The sequence below is a fragment of the Choristoneura fumiferana genome, chromosome Z (genome assembly GCF_025370935.1).
Source record: "Choristoneura fumiferana chromosome Z, NRCan_CFum_1, whole genome shotgun sequence".
Taxonomy (NCBI): domain Eukaryota; kingdom Metazoa; phylum Arthropoda; class Insecta; order Lepidoptera; family Tortricidae; genus Choristoneura; species Choristoneura fumiferana.
Window position 1 is genome coordinate 17,211,495 of NC_133472.1, and position 22,718 is coordinate 17,234,212.

Sequence of the window (22,718 nt, forward strand, 5' to 3'; positions counted from 1 at the left end):
CATATAATAAAAGAGTTTACTCATATACCGGAAATGCTGTACCAATTATTGGACAATGTACCTTAGAATTAAAATTTAAAAATAAGTATTACATAATAAATTTTGTAGTAGCTAATATGGAATGCCAAAATATTCTCGGCTTAAACGCATGTGTCAAATTAGGTGTCGTTCAAAGAGTAGATGAGCTCAATATCGATGATTATAGGTACTTATTTAGCGGTTGGGAAGACTGCCGGGGCGTCATAGAATTATAGTAGATGAGTCCGTACAACCGGTGATATGCCCGGCGCGTAGGATCCCCATGGGCATGCGGGATAAATTACACGAGGAATTAATTCGTATGGAAAAACTTGGGGTCATACGCAAAGTAACTCATCCAACCGACTGGGTAAATCCAATCGTCATAGCAGCTAAGAAAAGTGGGGAAATAAGGGTGTGTTTAGATCCTTCCGTGCTGAACACGGCGGTGAGGCGCGCGCACTTCGCGCTGCCGACCGTGAGCGAGCTGGCGGCGCGGCTGCGCGGCGCGGGCTGGTTCAGCGTGCTGGACGCGCGCTGCGGGTTCTGGATGCTGCCGCTGGACGAGGCCAGCGCGGATCTGTGCACGTTCGGCACACCTTTCGGTAGGTTTCAGTTTTTAAGGTTGCCTTATGGGATTAATTGCGCACCGGAGGTGTTCCATGCCAAAATACGACAATACTTAGAAGACCTGGAAGGGACGGATTCATTCATAGACGATATTATCGTTTGGGGAGCCACTAAAGAGGAGCACGACGCGCGTTTGGAGCGTTTGTTACAACGTGCTAAAGAAATAGGTATCCGATTCAACAGGGCTAAATGTAAGTTCGGTGTGCGAGAGATTGTGTACTTGGGGCACGTGTTCAACGCAGAGGGCATGCGGCCGGATGAGGCGAAGGTCAAAGCGATAATAGGTATGCCCGACCCAACTGACCGTAAGTCACTGGAGAGGTTTCTTGGGATGGTTAATTACCTCTCAAAATTTATTCCTAATTATTCCGAATCAGTAGCTGTGCTAAGAGGGCTTTTGAGGAAAGGCTCAGAGTGGTTATGGGACCGTGAACACTCCAAAGCGGTGAAAGCACTTAAGAATAAAATAGCGTCGGCGCCGGTGTTAGCGTTATACTCGAGCGAGCTACCGGTGGTGGTGTCGGTGGACGCGAGCTCGGAGGCGCTGGGCGCCGTGCTGCTGCAGGGCGGGCGGCCGGTTGAGTTCGCCTCCGCAACTCTGACGGATGCGCAACGTCGCTACGCACAAATAGAAAAAGAAATGCTGGCGATAGTGTACGCGTGCGAGCGTTTTCATCAATATATGTTCGGTAGGTGTAACATAACAGTACAGACGGACCACAAACCATTAGAGTCGATTTTTAAAAAGTCATTATCTAACGTCCCAGCGCGTCTACAGCGTATGATGTTACGCGTTCAAGGATATGACATAAAGGTTCAGTATATACCGGGAAAATTCATGTACATAGCAGACACGCTGTCCCGTGCAGCCTTAGCGGAGAGAATGTCCGACCGAGTGACCAAGGAAGTGGAAGCACAAACTTGTTTTTTGATCGAACATTTGCAGTTTAGTGATAAAAAACTAGATTCGGTAAAGCAAAATATCTTAAACGATGAACAATGTAAAATTTTAATCGATTACATAGAGAACGGATGGCCAAAAAATAGGCACGAAGTAGTCGCTCACTGTCGGGTGTTTTGGCCTTACAGGGATACGTTACTGTATGTCGATGGGTTGATACTGAAGGGAAATCTTGTATTTATTCCTCGCGCACTGCGCGATGAGATGGTGCGGCGCGTACACGAGGGGCACCTCGGCATCGAGCGCTGCAAGCGGCGCGCGCGCGAAGTCATGTTCTGGCCAGGGCTGTCGCGCGCGGTGGAGGACGCCGTGCGCGCGTGCGCCGCGTGCGCGCTTCATGCGCCGGCACCGCGCCGCGAGCCGCTGCTACCGCATAAGGTACCGGCTCTGCCGTGGTGCAAACTAGGATCTGACATCTTTGAGTATAGGAAAAAATATTATCTGCTGCTGGTCGATTATTTCTCAAATTACGTAGAAATAAACGAATTAAATAACATAAACAGCAAGGCAGTTGTTACGGCGATGAAGGAACAATTTGCTCGCCATGGAATACCGAAGGAATTGATCACAGATAATGGACCCGCTTACAGCTCCCGAGAGTTCTTCGATTTCGTGCGTGAGTGGGACATCGCACATGTGACGTCATCGCCCGTTTATTCCCAGTCTAATGGCAAAAGCGAAAGAGCTATACGTACTATAAAAGGTTTATTAAAGAAATGTGTGGACGCAGGAGAAGACCATTATTTAAGCCTTTTAAATTTTAGAGCAACGCCTCGGGACGGCATCGATTCTCCAGCACAAATATTATTTGGCAGGAGGTTGAACACGAGACTACCTGTTTACGCACCGCTGCTTTCAGAAAAGGTAAATAATGAACTGAATCACGCGGCAATCGAGAGGCAACAACAGAGTAGTAAGTTGACATATGATAAATCGGCGCAAATCCTCCCTACACTACCTCTGCACAGTGAAGTAGTGATAGCGGATGGTAACGAGCGCAGATTTATGCGAGTTGTGGGCAAGGCGTCTGCGCCGCGGTCTTACATACTGCAAGACTCAGCAGGCCGCAAATACCGCAGGAACCGCCGTCACGTTATCAGCCGCCTCGTCAAGCACGAGGCGGCCGCGCCCGGGCCCCGTGACGCCACCGCGCCCGCCGCCCCGCAGCCACAGTCGGACTGCGAGCACGCAGCAGACGATAAGACAGGGGTGCGTACTCTAACCAATGACGAAGTAAAGCCTCCTCTAACCAGGAGCAAAGCCCGTATGTTAGCAGAACAGCTTAGGCCTTAAATAATACCTATAATATAGCCAAAGATAGGTATCTCAGATAACGTTGTAAAATTAATGTTCCTATATACAGTTTGAGGTAGTATCAAAAATACACGCTGTATACTTGCATTTAATAGTGTTTTAGCTTCTAATTATTGCACGCAAACTTTGTCCTGTGTCATTAGCTTTATAATACGGTATATAAATTAACAAAACGGTTAAAAACAGTTAAAACATAAGTTACATAAGTTTTAATGAAGTGTATAGATGTGGTATAGATAAACTTATACGAGGATAATAAATTCTATACCTACTCTAAGTATAATAAGTATTAATAGGTAACTTGCGTACTACTTAATGGTGGAGGGAACCTATGTATAACTTACTAAAATCTGTTTGAAAAGTATGATAATTTAGGTAAATAATAAAGTAAGGCTATTTTAATAAAATTATATAAGTAATAGTGTTAATGAAATCTAATTGTTTGCAATCACATTCATGTTTAAGTTGAAATAATTATCAACGCCATTAGTTTACGTTTGTGCAACCTTATTGTTTTGTTTACCATAAGAAGAGAGATGTTGTATATAGTAATAGAGGGTAGTTGGTGTTTGGCAATATGTACCCGTTTCTAAAAACATTAAACCAGTCTTTCATCCAATTAGCTGTGTTTTACTACAGTATGTGTATTAATCATTTAAAAAAATGTGATAGATAGTCAGTTAGGTACTTAATAAAGGCGTAAAAAATGAAGCTATAAGTATGGAATAATTAACTTTAAAGTTTATGCCCGCCCGGATATACGAGTCGTACAACAAATGTAACGGTAGAAGAAAGAGATATCTGCGATAAGTATATTTTGCATGGTAAAGCCCTTCCAATGATAAATTTTCCTTCTAACGTATCACAGTCCATTCCTGATAATAGTAATAAGTATTATTTGAATATAATGATGGTGTATTTTTTAATAAATGCTATATACACTGTAATATAATAATTAATAAATAAATGCATAATTATGTAAAGTTACTCAATGTCAATTTTAAGAAAATGAATTTATTTGTTGGTCAATTATACGTTGCGCACCGACGACGTTTGTTTGTATTTGATGCATAAATAATGCAAAACAAGAGTTCATTTATTTAGTCACGCGGTCAAAACCCTCGCGTGCTTGTCATTTGTATATATTAACACTCTAAATGCACGTATTAAAATGTGATCTAGAAACTGATGGCATGATAAATAGATTAACTTTTGAAAACCTACGCATGTACAGTCGCCATCAAATATTTCGGAGCGGCCAAATTGGTCTAAAATATCGACGCATGCACTCTATTGCTTAAGGTATTAGAGTTCACATATCGATATTTTTGGTCACCTTGGCCGCTAGGAAATATCTGATAGCGACTGTACACGTAAGAATGGGCAGCTGCAGTTAGTGAACCTTTAGCCAGCATGTAAGACTTTTGACAATCCTTTACTTATTATACACAGACAGTTATCGTCTCTTCGAGTTTGCTGGGATATATGACATGCAATAAACAATTTTGAATTTTGAATGTTGTCAGTATACTTCTTAGGCGAGCGTGGCATGCGGTGTGCAGGTTTAAATCCCTGCTAGCAGACTCATTTTTTTCACTATAGTTTGATGACCCACTAGAACCCTATTCAATTTTATTAGGTCTTATTCTTCTAATGAGAAAGTCAAACTACCTCCCTAATTTAAAATGCAGCAACATAAGAACTAACTATCTAAACCCTCACTTATATCTCCACTTGAATCAAAACGTTAATTTTAATATTATTTCATTCATAAAGTACCTACTCTGTTAAAGATAATTATTATATGTATATTTCTGGCGTTTCAGATATATAATGCACTTCTATTTATGAATGCAGAATTCAAATTTTAGAAGTGAAGTGCAAAATTACAAATCAGCACTTCATTTGACTCTTCTCTTTGGAACAGAATTGCGTTTGTAAGGTGGTATTTGTGGAGACGGACAGGTCGTGAGATTCGAGATTGCCAAGCAGCCGAGTACTAAATAGTTATTTGTGTCACGAGGGAGCAAAATGGTGTATTAAAAATAATTTTGCTCCCGAGTGGCTCATACAACTTTTCACACCGAGCATTTGAAAGAAAAATCTTAATATTATTAAAGAACAACCAGCATAGAAAATGGTGTGGCTTTACAATTATCAACTTCAAAAAATGGCATTTGCAATAAAACACTTTGAAAAGCCTTGAACAGAAAAGTTGCACTTTGCTCCCTCTCGTCAGGGAGGAAAAGTTACTTTTCTGAAGGAGAGGTGTGGAAAGAAAATAATGGTAAGTGAAAGAATTAATCTTCCGACAACAGGGTCCCATCAATCTGTAGGTAATTAATCTAATTAATAATTTGTCTCTTTGAGGCAGGACCGTTATCATTGCAAGAATTAATTAAGAACTCGCATTTTTGTCTTGCCCCAACCGATATATCAATTTTGTAGTTGATCGTCCATTTCCATGATTGAAATAAAGGTATGTCAATTACTTTACTTAAAACCCTTTATTTATTTATTTTAAATGATCCGATGAAAATCCAAACGTAAAACAAAAGAATGGATGAAAGAGGAACTAAATAGTTCCACACAAAATTGTTGCTATACACAAGCATTTTGTACGTCAAAAATAAGCCAGTTCCGTAGAAAGTGGCGCCCCCATTTTATTGCTGTTCTTTTATGTGGAAAAAGTTTCGTTTTCCATCAAATAAATGTCAATAATTGAGTTTTAAACTTTAAGAATTCATACCAATTCATACAAATATCAAGGACTAGAAAATTAGTCAGGAAATACCAGAAAACACATCGAACACCACGTAGAATGATTTTTTGCACAGCAACACAGGCGACGTAAGAAGGAATCTATCCACCTCTTTGCTTTGGTTTGGACCAATCAAACCAAACCAAACTAAAGAGTTATGTGCGATGGCGATGGTGTGCGATTCCTTTCTTTCGCTCATGTTCTATTAAAACATTTGCTATCACGTAAAACAAATTGATTTTATGAAGCATATGTGAGGTGATGACAATATACGATATAAAAAACACAATTCAAGACTGGATTTAAAATACTAAGGTGCAAACGCAGAGGAAAACGTGGGGTAAGTTCGTGGATGTAGGTATGAGGTGTTAAGATTATTGAAAGTAGGTAAGTTTTGGCTAAGACAGCTCGACTAATGACCGGTTTCCCGAATATTCAGACAATTTAATATTAGTATTTACCGTATTCGTGTCCGTCTGCCGATAAAAAACGATGGATATCTGTTTTACGACTTGATAGGTCAAGCTAAAAATATCGAATCGTTTTCTTCCAAAGGTGGAGAAACCTGGAGCACTGATGGAGACCCACGTGTCTTCAACCACGGCAGATGTTCCTGAGACGCAGGAGGTAATTGGTTCACACGGTAATGTCGAATTGGTGATAGTTGTGGAGAAATTAGATGAAGAGCAGCCACAGAAGGCAGACTCAAACTCACAAGACAATATCCAGCCTATGATCCATGATAATAGTACCCTTTCAAACCAATCTAAGAAGGATGGTCTGCCTCAAAATTCACCTAGTAAGCAAGAATTGTTACAAGAATCAGCAAGCAAACAGACTGATGTAGGGAAATCTGTACAGCCTTTGTTTAAGATGCAGCAAACTAAACAATCTACGCAGGCAACTCAAAAATCTGAAATTCAAACCCAAAATAAATTGTGTGACAAACCTGACAGCATCACAGTGCAGAGCACTCCACCAAAAGAATTGATAACTCATCATGTTGATGTTGACTCCACATCTATCAAAGACAACCTCCCAGAGTCAAACAATGAGCTAAGTAAAGAAAAAGATATTACCATTACTATAGAAAAAGAAGCTTCTAATGATTCACAAATGGAAATAAATAGTGACATATCAGAAAAGGAGCACAATAAAAGTATTAGTAGAGAGTTAAAATCTCTTATCAATTCTGCTAAAGAATCAAAAATTATTAATGAATGCACAAAGCTGACTAGTAAGACAAGAAAGTCCAGAACTGCTTTAGACACTTCAAACACAAATTTAAATAGTTCCACTGAGGCTGATAGCATGATAGGAAACAGACGCAGTAGTAATAATTCTCAAAAAAGTAACTGCAGCGAGAAATCAGATAAGGTTGGAAAACGATCCATGAGGTCGCAGAATCCTGAATTTGTGAATAAAGTCAAGCAATTTTTGAACTCAGTCACAGGAAAGTTTCAAAGAACTGGTGATTCTGATGCATCTTTATCTGCATCTGATGAAGAGTTGGTCAGCAAAAGTGTTGATAATACTGATAGCACACCCTGCACTCCTAAAAACAGAAGTCAAACTATTGAGCAGGTTGGTTCCATATTGTATATTTTTATATGTAATTAATCAGAGCTGTCCTGTTTCCCTTAACCTTACCTTCAGTACCTCAATTGTATTAAAAATTAATGCTTTATATCATTAAACCTTTTTTCTGAAGTAGGCTGCACTGTCAGTGGCTTATGATAAATATACTATTAATTTGGAGTGATGAATTTGAGTGTTTTGACCTATCGGGTCCAACATCAGTCACAATAACTTCCATCGAAATTCAACTTTGAAATTCAAATTGAAATCATTTATTCAGTAAATAGGCCGCAAGAGGCACTTTTACACGTAATTTTTTAAACTACCAGCGCTTTCGGAAAGACCATTATTGCCATGAAGAATGTGCCGCAAGAAAATTGGCAGTAATTTTTTCAAAATAAAATCAATACGAATAAAATACTTGAAACTCCAGAATAAATCGATGCTTTGATGCTGTATTTCATTTTCATAAAAATTACTGATTGGGCAACATCTCATAACAATATCGGAAAGAACATAAGATAAGTTTTTATCCAGTATAAATTGCATATTTCCCTTGGGATAGCATAAAAAATTATTGGCAGACTGAAGTTTCAGGCAAAAGCTAGTAGTCGATATAGTGTTTCATATCTATTACAAGCTTTTATTTAGTTTCACCTGTCCCATTGTCTGTCTGTCTGTAAACAAATCTTACAAGTTAAACTCAACCAACTTCCAATAGGTGGACTAACTTGAAATTTGGTATACTTATGTAAATGGTGTGGCAATAATAATTTGGTAGTGACATCCTGGTAGTCCGGCCAGGATTGTCCCCACAGGTCGGAACTCTTCAACGGTTAATGGAATCAATTAAAAATTTGGTATGCAAGCAAATGTAGTTTGGGTGACAATACAAGTACAGTCAACAAAAAGTAATCAGCAAAAAAAAACTTGGATTAAAAATGAAGTTTTTACCAAAAACTTATTTATTATGAAATACTTTAATATGTACATTTAACTTATAGTATAACTGTAAATAGTAAACAAATAAATTAATAATTATGTAAAAATTGTCAAGTCAGTCTCAGTCAGAGTGTGGTAGGGCAGCACCATCATCAAAGCCAAGCAGCTTTGCTGCTGGCATCCATTTATGGCGGTAGCCTCGAATGCACATACTGGTCGCTCTCATTATAGATGTTATGCAAGCTCTCAGCCAGCCCAAAACGCAAGACAAAGATCGGTTCAGCGAGTTGCAAGTGCTTCCCAAGTTGTTTAACAAAGGTAGCCAATTGTGGTGCAAAAACTTCATCCACGGAGGTGACGAGGGGTGTAAAAGTGGCATGACGCAGTTCACAGGCATTGGCGTATTTGTTTTGCTTTTCTGATTCGGCAGATTATATAGTGTCTAAAAATATGTTCTAAAAAGGATTAGATAAGTAAACCATTCTGTGTTGTGGATTCCATCACTAGTTTGTGAAATAAAAACGAGACTTAGATTTTATTTCAAAACATTGTTGGCCAAATAATTAGTTTATGACAGTCCTATAAAATTCCAACAAAACTTGCTGTAAAAATATGGTGCCAAGTTTTGATTGAGATGATGTGCCCATAAAAAGTAGTGAAAGCTCATAAAATGCCAAGCCTTAAAGATAAATGTAAGAAAAGAGTATTTTTCGCTAAAATCTGGCCCGTTGTGGAATTCCACATGACTTGTGCCATTGAAATAACTGTAGTTAGGCGGCATTGTTACCATTTCACACTTCCTGTTTTTTTTGTTTGACTTTACACAACAATGGCTAAGTCATGCGGACATTTTGGATATGCAATATCTTTATTTTTGCTTTCATTTAGATGTTTGATTTTTATCCGCCATTAAAAAGTGTACATTAGATTGAATAACATACTGAGCCTGTGTGCCGCCGCACTGTGCCATCAGATCTGGTAATATGACGATGACTGCTCCATTCTTTAAGTTTCCTGGAGCTCCTCATAGCAAGCACGCTTTCCTGGTGGTTTAGCCAAGTTATTTTGTTTAGTTTTTTTTTGTAAATTTGATATTTTTCTATGTTTAGGCTGCACTGAAGGTGGAGGAAAACAGCAACAAGCTTCGTTCGGATGCTTATTGTTGGAGATGCCACTGGTCCATAGACATGGCTGATGAAGAGAAGACACCACAGCCCCCTATGAGATGTACTGTCTGCCCACGGTCCTTCCACTACAGATGCCTGACTGGTGTTGAGCGCCCTAAACTACTTACTAAGTCAAATTGGGTGTGTCCAGAATGCATGACAGTGTTGCATGCTGAGAGCTCCGAAACCAGGTACATCTGTTATATGTTAACATGCTTACCGGAAACATTTTAATCGGCGTCATTTTGGGCCGCAACATTAAAATCATGAAAGTTGCTAAAGTGTGTACTTCTCCCGCAGGAGACACGCGCAAGAGTTGTTTTGAGTCTATTGAAAGGAAAAGTTCGGTCTTTTTTTTTCTGTTGTTGGTTTAACTAGTCTTATGCTGGTATAAACCGGCCAAATGCGAGTTGGACTCGCGTATCGAGAGTTCCGTACATATTTTTAGGCATAGCAACATATAATACACTTTAAACGGTTGTATCTATAGATATCCATTATAAGCAGAGCTTATTATACATATTTTATAGATAAAAGTCGAAATAGAACAAAAGTTGGCTTAAGTAAATTTTGCACAGAATCCCCATATCAAAACTTAATTGTTTTGATCTGTTCAATTAAACTGTTGACCCTGTATGGAATACTGTCATATTATTTACATCTCTAGCACTAGCAACATGTTACTAAATAATCTATCATAAGCAATAATATTACTATGACATCATTGTTAAACATACCTATGCATATGTGGTCAGAAAATATGTTTTAGGCAATTTTATTGCTATTCTTGTAATGTCCACAACTTGTAAGTATGTTATAATATAATAGTGACCCTGGGCTGGGATTGCTCTATTAATTATTTCTATGTTTTATTTACTTTCCAGATCGCCAGCAATGAAGAAGACCACATTGGGAATGCTGTGTGAATTACTCAAGTTTGCCTTGCAGCGTATGACCGAAGTCAATGGGGTAAAGTATTTTTATATATTTTTTTTATGGTTGAATGGTTTAACTGGTCAATCTCCACTAGAAGACTGATCTTATGAAGATGAAGTTTCTTGTCCGCATACTTATGAATTAGTTCCTTCTGTAATCTAGCAGACGTTTAGGTTTCTGTACCCAAAAGGTTCCAATTTGACCATATTACAATATCATATTACCATGTCTATCCTTTTGGCACAGTTTTGTATCTTTTGCAACCCGCGATTCCGTCTGCGCAGAATTTTATCGCTGTCCTGCTAAAATAATGCAATTTTCTGGGATAAAAACTATCCTATGTCCTTCTGCGGGACTCAAACTATTTGTATACCGAATTTCATTTAAATTGGTTCAGTGGTTTAGACGTAATGAAGTCACAAATAAACAGACAAACTTTCGCATTTATAATATTAGTAGGATAGTGGGATGGGATTAGTGGGATTCAACATAAAAAGCTTGAAGTAACATGCAAATATGCATGAAAATTCTCCAAATATGCAACTCTCAAGTAAAACAGTCTCCAGTTAGTTTTTGTTTATTTTAAAATTAAGACACCGAAAGTAAATTAATAATTAACGTTAACGATTCGAAAGAGACACTGTTCCAAATGTTCAGTACTAAAATTGAGCCTTTGTTCACTCAAAATATTTTTGTAAGTGGAAAAGACCACATCCACTGAGGTAACTGGGCAGTTTTGAATTTGGTTGCTGCATAGCAACCACACACGCACGCACAAATACACACGTACATACGTACGTTGGCACGTATACAAATAGAAATAATAATGCATATTCAAAGAAAATATACATCATTCATCACAAGATCTTAGATATATCAGTAACCAATGAAAATGGCCTTAACACGAAAACGCAGACGCAAATATGCAATTGCATATAATTCAGCCTCTAGCCATCAGAGCTCTATACATGTATGTATGTACCCATTTTTATACCAATTCGACCACTTGCAAGATTTGAAACCGACAACTTACATTCTCACTAACATTGTAAGTTAAATAACAGCTTGCAAAAGCACCTATTTTATAAGGTGTTTAAATATATAAGACGTTTTTTGGTCGGATGACATCTGGCAGTTGTGTAAGGAGTATAGTTTGTTTTACATATTAATATTAATATGTAAAACTATACTCCTTATACTCCTCTTTTTTCTTGGCTCGTAAACTGTGGATGAGACTAGCACAGGACCGGGCAAAGTGGAGTGAAAACGAAGAGGCCTTTACTCAGCAGTGGGTGGATGTGGGCTGATTTGCTTGATTGATTTGATTTTGAGCTCTTTGGCTACTCCATCGGCGACTGTACATAGTACAATTGACTTGTGTTTTGGTATTTAGCTTCACCCTGATTATTTGTTTTGGCGAGATTTCTAGATTATAAAATAATGTTTTTATTAAAATGTGTCAATGCGAAATATTAATATTTGTGTTTTTAACTTACTATACTAAGTACTAACCCAACTTCTACCAAGTTTGGTTTTAAAGGTATTATTGTGAGATCTACTATAGGATTAAATTAAGTACTAATATTGTAGCTGAAAAACGACGTGAGTTGGCAAAAAACTATGTATGTGGTTGAATTAGTGTTAAACATAAAATGACGTTGGGTTCTGGTTGTAAAAGAGTGAAGGAGTAAAGGAGTATAACGCATAGCGAGTGTCAAACTGAATGCTGAGCAAAGCAGCAATGGCGTCCGTATAAAACGTGACTGAGGCATCGAGCAGTGCGAGGGGTGGGGGGGAGGCGCAGGGCAGCATGACCTTGCCACTTATCTGCGGGCCGTCCGGGCCCCGCCGACGCGTGACGCCGCCTCACCTCTCGCTCGCACACCGCCAAATCAATACCGAGGCCGCGCTCGCGCTCTCTCGCTAGCTAATAATAACCGTACGCGTAAATGGCATGCCTGTGACTGTACCATGCGCCTGTGTGGCCGTTTTCTTGATTTAACGATGTGTGCGTAGCAGGCTTGTTTGAGAATAAGTGACGAAAAATTTAATTTTGCGTTGTTCATGCTAGAATTTGGAAAATCATGCCTAAAAATGCAAATGGGTGTTTTATAAGGTTGATTAATTAATTCAATTTATAACAATTATTATTCTATTACAAGTACAGAAAAATGATATATAAATTGTTTGAAAAAAAAAAGTTAAAGGGCTGTATATTAGCAGTTTTGCTATATGCATCATGGCTTTGCGAATTAACTTTATTATCATTACTATTAACAATACTTTTTAAAATAGAAACATTAACCGGCTTATTTTTTGAATTAATATTATAATTAAATTACTTAACCGATTCTGATAACATTTTTATAATGGTATTAGAATCGAACCTCGGTGACACTAGGTATCGAACATAATAAAGAAAAATTGAGATCATTACACAATACACAGACAGTCAGGCAGGCAGGTATCGACCGACATACATGTGAAAAACAGGCCAAGAGCATGTCGGACTCGCCCAAGATAGGGTTCCGTAGCCGTTACGAAAAAAATCAAGGAATATTTTTCTAAGAATTTGCATTTTGTATGGAATCTTCCAAGTTTAATTTGCTATTACTACCAACTACTACTATACTACTACCATCATGGTTTTTAAAAACTTTACGTAAAGTACGTAAAAACTACGTGAACGTTACTTTACGTAAGATCGATTTTAATGAAAATTACGTCTACGGGAGGTACCATAAAAAAAAACTGTACCTTTTTTTCGGCATGGTTGCTACATTTATTGCAAAATTACAGCTTTCTATCACTGATAGTCTCTGAGCAAAGTTGCGGACGGACAGACAGACGGACAAACATGGCGAAATTATAAGGGTTCCGTTTTTGCCATTTCGGCTACGGAACCCTGAAAACATACAGTTGAATGAGAAGCTAGTCCTTTTTTCCGTCAGATAAATAGAAAAGAGACATGATTAATCTTACGTTTAGTTTACTGAAGTGACAAAGTTACAAATCCTATTCCAGTATTTATTTAAATATTCATGCCTGGGACAGAATAGGCTAGCAATAATAATAATAATAATGCCTACTAATAAAGAAAAGAAACTATGTATTTCAATTTGTGAATGTAAGTAGATGGAATCTTTTTCTTGATTGGCAAGTGGTTTTGTAACTTGATGTTAAGAGGGTTTATACCTGCTGAGCTGGCAACGTTGTATTTTTGTTGGTTTTTCTCGATTATTCCATAAAAATTGAATGAAAATTAATAACAAAAATGCAACGTTGCCAGCTCAGCAGGTATAAACGCTCTTAATGTTTTAATGCTTAAATTAAAACATCACTGCACTTTTGTATCAGTGGCGTCACACGACTCAGTTAATGTTTATACCATCACTCGACAATTACACAGCTTCACGAAGGAAGGGTATTGTATTATAGGGTTTCAAGGGCCAGTCTGCTAGCACGAGTGATTTCTTCTTCCTTTGTCAATTGTCACTCAGGGCGTCCTGTTTCTAAGAAAAGGAAAGGCAATGAGCGAGAGGTGGTATTTTTCCTACTAGGGACCATTTAGAAATGATTTAGGCATCACCACAAAAAAACTAAAAACACGACATAGATATACCTAAATTGAAATTTGACTAGGAATCGACACGTATTAAACACGTGTTCAACGATAGTCTATTAAATTTTGCAGTAATACCTTCTGATCTTGATATGGAGTGTGGCGTACGGAATGGCGGGAATTTTCACAGATTTTTATAGTATTTTCTTAATGCGAAATCTGACTGTCCTATGAATGGATTCAACATGATTGTTCTCTCGGTCCTTACTCAGTATGGTCAATATAGGGCTTGCCACACTTTACAATCGAACATATTTCCGCACCACAAGCGGCAGGAGGGGTTATGATTCTGCACCCGTAACTTTACCCAATTACCGCCTGAAGAAGGGTTATTGTAAACAATTACCGTTGATTATTGCAGGTGGAGCCATTCTTGCAGCCGGTGGACCGCACCGTGTTCCCTGACTATGACAAGTGTGTGGTCCACCCAATGGACCTGTCGCTCATGAGGACTCAGATTTCCGAAGGCCTCTACGGAAGCACTGAGTCTTTCCTGGCCGACGCCTACTGGATACTACACAACAGCATTATATTCAACGCCTGTGAGTACTGATTGTCTCCATAAAGGACAAGTTATGCAAATGTCACGCGGTTATTTTGGGTATTCCCACGGAAATTTTCGGGTCATCCCTGATTTTACACGAAATTTGGTAAAAAGATAGCTGAAAGTCTGGAATAATACGTGCGACTAGGTACTTTTTTTTCTCAATATTCCCACAGGATCGGATTTAAATCGCAAAAATTCAACCGGACATGAAATTCGGTGTGGGTATTTTTAAGCAAAGTTAATGAAATTTATGATGGCAATTTATTATGTAAAGACTAGTTGGAAATGAAATCAGCAATTTTTGCGTTTATTCCTTTAAAGCCCCTGAAGACTATAAGTTTTGTCGGGTTGGGTTGTTAGTGCGCTCACTGGGCCATTTTATAAGTCTGGTTGATGGGAAGTGCGCAGACCGTCCTACAGTCGGCCGATCGCTTAGGGCTAAAAATGTCGCTAGTTGGTAAGCTGCTCTTGACTCGCGACAGTGATCGCTTGATGAAATTTAAATAAAATAAAATATATATATTTTTTTATGGTTGCTACGTTATAATAGAAAGAGGAGAATGATCAAGAAAAAAAAGAGAGTATTTTGTATCCCATCGACAGTGATAGGTAAATTATTAGTTTGGAGGGATACATGCAGCCTTTTAAACTTTTATCGGCCGATATCGTTGTAGTGTATTTAGTTGCATATGTCTTCCTACTAATTTAAACCAGACTGAACTCTATCGGCCGACAAAAGTCCCTTAATTTCATAAGTCTTTATAGGATCATATTCAAACGCCCGCAAAAATAGAGACTGGCTGTGCGGAACCATAAAAACAAAATTTACTAACACTGCAAGATAGCGAGGTATTCGTACCAAAACGTGTTTATTTTTAACTAGTTCCCCGCCCCGGCTCTGCACGGGTACAATATTCAAAATATACCCAGTCGGCTAAAAAGGTCTCCGTGCCGGAAGCTCGTAATTTGCACGGGAAACTTTTTCAAAAAACTGGTCAAGTGCGAGTCGGACTCGCGCACGAAAGGTTCCGTACCGTTATTTATACGACACTAGATGAAAACCCGGCTTCGCTCGGGTAAAATGTAGACTCATAATAATATGTTTGAAAAAATTTTTTGCCAGTAAAGACTGTCGTACTTATCGAAAAATCTGACGTATATTCCCAGCCTTAATTATTATCACAAACACTTTAACGGCTAACCTACGTATCGGTATTTCACCAGTAGATATTTCTCCTAAATCTTATTTGCCCAAATAACTACGTAGTCAGTCCAAAGTTCTGTCACAAATGAAAATAATGATAAAAACAAAAGTACCAATCAGTTTTTAATAAATTATATACCAATTTAAAGTACATTTAATAAAAAAATAAATTTAAGTACTTAAAATTATTCAAAATGACTTCCTTTGTTTTTAATACAGGCCCTTAATCGGCGCAGCCAGTCGTCTATCGCAGCACGCACCATTTTCATGTCTATTTCAGCGACTGCTTTTTTTAAAGATGACTTCAGGCTCTCCAAATTTTTATGGGGTTTAGCACAGACCTTCCCCTCTAAGACCTGCCAAATTTTAAAGTCCAGAGGATTAAGGTTCGGACTGGAGGAAGGCCAATCTTCGTGTCTTATAAAGTCGATTTTTTGACGGCCAAACCAGGCTTGAGTGGTCTTGGCTTTGTGTGCTGGCGCAGAATCCTGCTAGAACACAAAATTATGACCTGAAAATAGCGTGTTGGGCAGATCTTTGACATGCTTATCCAAAACCGTCTCTTGGTACACTTTCGCACTGATTTTGACCCCTTTTTCGCAAAAATGAACCTCAGTTGGCCCGTAATAAGATCAGAGAATACTCTTCAGAGCTCCTAGCGTACACTCTATCATTATGTTTATTGTACTTCTCTTCAATATCGAAAATCTTTTCGTCTGTAATGAGGATATCACGGTGTCGATTTTTCGCGTACCGCTTTAACAACTTCCGGGATCTTTTAAACCTTATTGTTTTTAGACGGGCATTAAGTAAGTGCCCGCTCTATTTTTTGTATGCTCGCAGACTAAGATCTTCGTTTAAAACCTTTTTGACGTTTTTTCTACTGACACCCATCTGCAAAGCCATCAACTTCTGTTTTCGGACAGGATTTCTTGCTATGCGTGCCTTGATCGCTTTGATCACTGCTGGTGTTTGTACGGAGCCGGGCCAATTCTTTTCTTGTCCTCAACACTGGAGACTTCATTGTACCTGTCAATCGTACGGTACACAAACCTAAGCGTTATATTTACATTTTTGAGCAACTTGAAAATGGTACTTGGCGAGTGCCCACAGCGGTGCAATGCTAAAACAGCTATTCGGTTTTCTTTCAACGTCCACTCCATCGTGAGAAATTGCAGCGAATGACTGTTTATTGTTTTAAAATAATTGACAAACATTCAAAAATGGAATTCAATCAAATTTTCTTAAAATCATGTTTTAAATTTAAAAATAATGTGCCAGTGACAGAACTTTGGGACCGACTACGTATGTCTGTCTCATAATCAAAGAAATTAGACCTAAAGGGCCCCATATAAGGTACGATCCGTCTGTACGATCGATCTGATGAAAATCGACGAATCGTACCGTGTGTGGGGCCCTTAAAAGGTCACAATGGAGAACGAAATGCAAACCTGTGACACGTGATGACGTGACACTCACGCCACTTTGATGTGATGACTTTGACATGTTTACTTCGCAACGCCATTATATATACTCAGTAATTTATTCCATTTTTTATTGAAAATACTCGCTAAATCCGAATTTTCTACCTACAAGTTGTCGACTCGGAACAAACGTCAACAACTGAAGATAGTTATAGTTGAAGGTAGTTGGTGATAGTTTTGAGTTTTGATAAGATCCATTCAAGTTTTCCGGCAAGACGTTTCGTTTTACACAGTCACATGAGTCACAGTTCTTTGTAATGGATACTTTTTTGGCGTGACGCACGCGATGTGTTGAAGGCGAGCCGTATCTAAGAGCTAGCTAGTATGAAACGGAACGTTTATTAACTACCCAAGATGGCGACTGCGGTTTGTTTGTCAGTGCCATTAGAATTTAACGAAATTCTCCATAATCCGAATTTTGCGGATATATGTTGTCGACTCGGATCGACTAATTTTTTACGCTCTTCAATTTGATGTGCATTTCGTTCGAGTCTACCGTACCCTGGACGAAATTATTAATATAGATTAGACATCAGCAAAAATGGCAAAAACAAAACACGTTTGTTGTATCCATTGGAGGTTCCTTTAAATATTTATTTTATTTTAATTTAATTATTTATTTTTAAAGTAAATAAATAAATAAATAAATATCACGGGACAATTCACATCAACTGACCTAGTCCCAAAGTAAGCTTAGCAAAGCTTGTGTTATGGGTACTAAGCAACGGTTAAATATAATTATATAGATAGATACATACTTAAATACATATTAAACACCCAAGACCCGAGAACAAACATTCGTATTTTTCATACAAATATCTGCCCCGACACGGAAATCGAACCCGGGACCTCAAACTTCGTAGTCAGGTTCTCTAACCACTAGGCCATCTGGTCGTCTAAAAGTGAATATATAACTAAATATTCTGTATATATTTCAAGCGTCTACCTGTTGTGGTTATTTATATTGAGCAAATAACGCTAAAAACACAAGTTTATTTTTTGGAGCCCCACTTAAATATTTATTTTATTCTGTTTTTAGTATTTATTGCTATATAATAGCAATACGATAATCAGGGTTCATAAGATCCAGTCTGATGACAGACAGACAGACAGTGGAGTCTTAGTAATAGAGTTCCGTTTTTACCATTTGGGTACGGAACCCTAAAAAGGTCTCTAATCAAGGGCACTTCACAAAAAATCAGATCTATTTCCCAAAAACTACACGCGACCTGCGCGAAGCCGGGGCACGTCGACGTATTTAAATGCATTTTTTGGTTAGATTGATATTTTTAAATTCGTAATATCCTTTTATCGTTCCAACGTCCGATTTGAATAATTCAAAAAATAATGTACAGGTTTCATCTTGGATATGAAATGCTTTATTTAGATAAGGATTAATACGAAGGTATGAATAAAATGTTCTGATTTTAATCAACATTTTTATCAACTTTTTAAAATGTGAAAAATTAGTTAGTGACATAACTACAATAGTTGGACATATGGTATCACAAGGTTTTTTTGTAGATTGATATATTCTTTAATATTGTAGATGTAGTGACACAAATTGAGAAAGGTATGCTGAGATGGTTTGGCCATGTCGAGAGAATGAATGAAGAACGATTGACGAAAAAAGTGTATGAGGCGAGTGTGAATGAAAGTGTTGGAAGGGGTAAACCTAGGAGGACGTTTCGAGACCAAATCAGGGACGTCTTGAAAAAATCGGTCAAGTGCGAGTGCGAGCGACTCGCGCATGAAGGGTTCCGCACCTCCGTACAATGTTTTATAAACAAGTAGTTCAGTAATATTTTTTTGTAAAAAAATCTAATACAAGCTTTTTGTTGGCGGTACTTTTTGCCCCTGGTTACCAAAGTAGGTAGTCCTCAAGACGAATCAAATGAGACCAAAATCGATGCGGTCGTGTCGTTTTATTACACAGTTCCTATGGCCAACTTCTAACTTCATCATCAGAACAGCTCTACGTCATAATAATATTGTATTGTCATCGGATTTATACATGCATTCAAAATTTCAGCTCAATCGGTTGAAGATATCCGCTTCAAATTTAAGTTGAAATATTAATTCCACCCAAACAAACGTAACTAGTTACATTACATTACAAGTTAATAAAAAAATATCACAAAAATGAGCACTAGGTGCAAGTATTTTGAATAAAGAACAATTTTAAATTCTCATCCTCTTTGGCTGTCGCGCTGTCGGAGGCTGAATAGCGCTTTAGACTCTTGCCATGCGCCGCCGCCCGGCGCCCACGGCAGAAAAAATTGGCTGAACCGGCAATTCGGCCGAACGGCGCGTACTTATTATGAATTAGTGAATAAATCTTAACCTGATTTTGACGGATTTGAACGGACATTTTTTAGTGTAAAAAACATTAAATATAGCAGCTGTGAGTGCTTTATTGAAGACGGCTCAAGAGATAGAGCCCTGTGACAGACGGACAGACAGACAGACAGCGGAGTCTCAGTAATAGGATTCCGTTGGCACCCTTTGGCTTAGGCCAGGTCAAGAGTACCCTAAACCGAAGTGCATGTATGAAGGGAATAATGAAAGTGGACGAAGCGAAACTAGTATGTAAGGATCGTAGCAAGTGGAAAGAAGTGGTCTCTGCCTACCCCTACGGGAAAGAGGCGTGATTATATGTATGTATGTATGTATGTAGATGTTCTATCTTTAATAGTTTCCGCAGCGCATGCGATGAAAGACATTTTATGACTTTTTATTTACACCTTGGGTTACATTATTGAAGTTCTAGTATGGATCCCTATTTTTTTTAAATAGGCTATAATAATATTATGCCTATGTCACTCGGAGATAGTGTAGCTTCCCAACGGTGAAAGATTTTTTTTAAATCGGTCCAGTAGTTTCGGAACCTATTAAATGCAAACAAACAAACAATCAAATCTTTCCACTTTATAATATTAGTATAGATTATTATAGACATAGTATTCTTTTGTTCATCCATATTTAAATAACAAAGAAAGTTATTTACTCTGTCTGAACACTCGTATAAAGTTTGTGCTTCATCTGTGTTTGATAATGGTAAGTTCTTGATATTTTGTGACAGGTATATGTGGTGCCGTACAAATAAGTGGAATTTTATTATAAAAACGTATGCAATTTCCCAGAAACGACTTTTTGGTTTTAGCCAGTCCGTAAGATTTAACTTTAAGCTTCCCTGTGTTTCTAGTAGCCTTTGGCTTATCAACATTAGTGGGAAAATCACATATGTTCTTCCTAACATACTTGATTATTTCCAAAACATAAAGTGACGGCAGGGTTAGGATACCTGTTTCCTTAAAAAAAGATCTTAAAGACTCACGCATCTTCAAATTATAAATTGCTCTAATTGCTCTCTTTTGTAAGATAAAAATTGACTCCATGCCTGCAGAAGATCCCCATAAAATAAGGCCGTATAAAATAATGCTATTAAAGTAAGCAAAATACACCAACTGTGCCGTCGTCACTCCGGTTAGCTGCCGTATTTTCCAAACTGCAAAAGCAGCAGAGCTCAATCTACCCGCGATTGCTGTGACGTGTGGTCCCCATTGTAGTTTAGAATCGAGCGTTATTCCTAAAAATACTGTTAATTTTACAAAATTCAATAGTTCTCCCCTTAAGGGGCGGACTACGCTACTATCGATCCTCCCTGATTGCAGTACAATCGAAGCTGACTGCGGCGGCGCGGGCGCTGGTTCGCTCGTGCCGCGCGGAGATGGGCGAGATCGAGGCGTGCCCGGAGTGCTACGCCGCCGCGCACGCGCGCCGCCCCACCTGGTTCACCGACGTCTGCTCGACGCCGCACCTCGTGCTCTGGGCCAAGCTAAAAGGTAAAGAAGGCTTTACCTCTTGTAGGAAACGACTAATAATAAACCTGATCACAATGGCCATTTGGACCCACGGGCTGAGTTGACTATGAAAAGTTTGTGTAAAAATGTAATTTTAATATAAACTGGCATAGCATACCACCGTTTGCCGTGAACAGTCACGCATGCTGCTAATGTAGCGGTGAACGATCGAGGGCTATGGTACATAGATCATTGGTGTTGCAGGGTTCCCTTATTGGCCGGCGAAGGCGATGTCGGTGAGCCACGCGGGGCTGGTTGACGTGCGGTTCTTCGGCGCGCACGACCGCGCTTGGGTACCCGCGCGAGATTGCTTCCTCTATTCAGAGAAAGACCCCAACAACTTCCGGACCAAGAGACAGGACATTATAGACAGTATGCAGGTGAGTCATCCCAGACGAATAAATGACGGAATGGCGCACGCAAGTACGGTGAAACGTATGGATGGTAATACGAGCGCCTCAATTATACTCAAATTTGCCAATTATACCAAATTATGCGATAAAATAAAATTACAATTAGATCGTATTTGCTACGCTAGATAGGCGTCAGTGTTCAATCTAGGTCTTACAGATCCTTGAGCATCCGGCATCATGTTGTGAAACGAAAACATTACTTTGAAGCAGGATAAAGAAAGATATTTTTTACGCCATAGGTCTCTAGACTCTTACAGCCTTATTCATAAAAAAAAATCTTAATTGAGGTTTGATCGGTCTGTTACTTAGCAGACTGATTAAGCTTGTTAGACGGGTTGTCAAGAAGTATGATTCATAAACGCTTGCTAGCAGTCTGCTAGTTGTTGAGCTGCTGATAGACGGATTAGACGCGTTATGTTGGCCATCTTGAGAAATCAAAGACAAAAAATGGCCTCATCGATAATTTAAAAAAAAATTGACAGCAGTGACAGCAAATTAGCAAGAAAAAAATAAAAAGCGAGATGTTTGTTTTCCCGTCATTTCCGATCCGCAGTGCAAAAAGCCGTAATTATGTTAATCATCCTATTTTTTTTCATATTTATTGTTAGTAAAGTAGCAGTAATAAATACCTAATTTAGAGGATTTTTAAATACAAATTCCTGAAAATATTTTTTTCTGGATTTTTTTTAATCTTTGCGTAACCCTCCCTTCACTAAAAATATCTTCGGTATGGTTTTTTGGTATTGTCAAAGTCAGCTGTTCAAACTTGTGGCGGCCATTTTGTGACTTAGCAGGGAGAAAAAGGAGGGTCTACGGTCCTCTAACTTTAGCAGAGCCTTGATCGACTGATTAGCGCTAACAGACGTTTATGAATCATGTTTTGTAGCATCGGGCCTTCAAGGAGCCTTCAAGGAGGCTCTAACTTTTTATGAATAAGGCTGTTAATATGTAAATATGCATTATCTCAGGAAGCCGCGCAGCACATCCGTAACATCTCGCGCAAGTACGGCAAGTTTGTGTACGCGCCCTTCCGCACGCAGTTTGAGCCCTCCAAGCTGACAGACCAGCTCAAGATGATGGTAAGTTGAGACTGACGTCTAGAATTTTATTCTCTCTGCTTTTCTTGCGTACTAGTTGCAGAACACAAAAAGAGAGATAATAGTAGTTTAGTAGAGTATATTAGATTAGAGTAAGGCACAGAATACTAATTGAGTGTGCGTCAAAGGCCCGACGCGAAGCGGAGGGCCGTAAATTACGACCACACGAGTTTAGTAATCTC

At 38.6% G+C, this 22,718-nt stretch overlaps 1 protein-coding gene across 5 annotated transcripts in view; it reads left to right on the forward strand.

Annotated features, from left to right (window-relative positions):
* Nucleotides 1-5,803: 5,803 nt before the first annotated feature.
* Nucleotides 5,804-22,718, forward strand: part of LOC141430013 (uncharacterized) — a 33,069-nt gene continuing 16,154 nt past the window's right edge. For all 5 annotated transcript variants that reach the window (XM_074090552.1, XM_074090573.1, XM_074090579.1 and 2 more), the window contains exons 1-8: nt 5,804-6,024; nt 6,240-7,268; nt 9,314-9,561; nt 10,255-10,339; nt 14,290-14,470; nt 20,838-21,008; nt 21,231-21,406; nt 22,408-22,518. In XM_074090552.1, the coding sequence (XP_073946653.1) occupies nt 6,261-7,268; nt 9,314-9,561; nt 10,255-10,339; nt 14,290-14,470; nt 20,838-21,008; nt 21,231-21,406; nt 22,408-22,518 (1,980 nt within the window). In that variant the 5' untranslated portion in view covers nt 5,804-6,024; nt 6,240-6,260. The remainder of the gene's footprint in view (nt 6,025-6,239; nt 7,269-9,313; nt 9,562-10,254; nt 10,340-14,289; nt 14,471-20,837; nt 21,009-21,230; nt 21,407-22,407; nt 22,519-22,718) is intronic.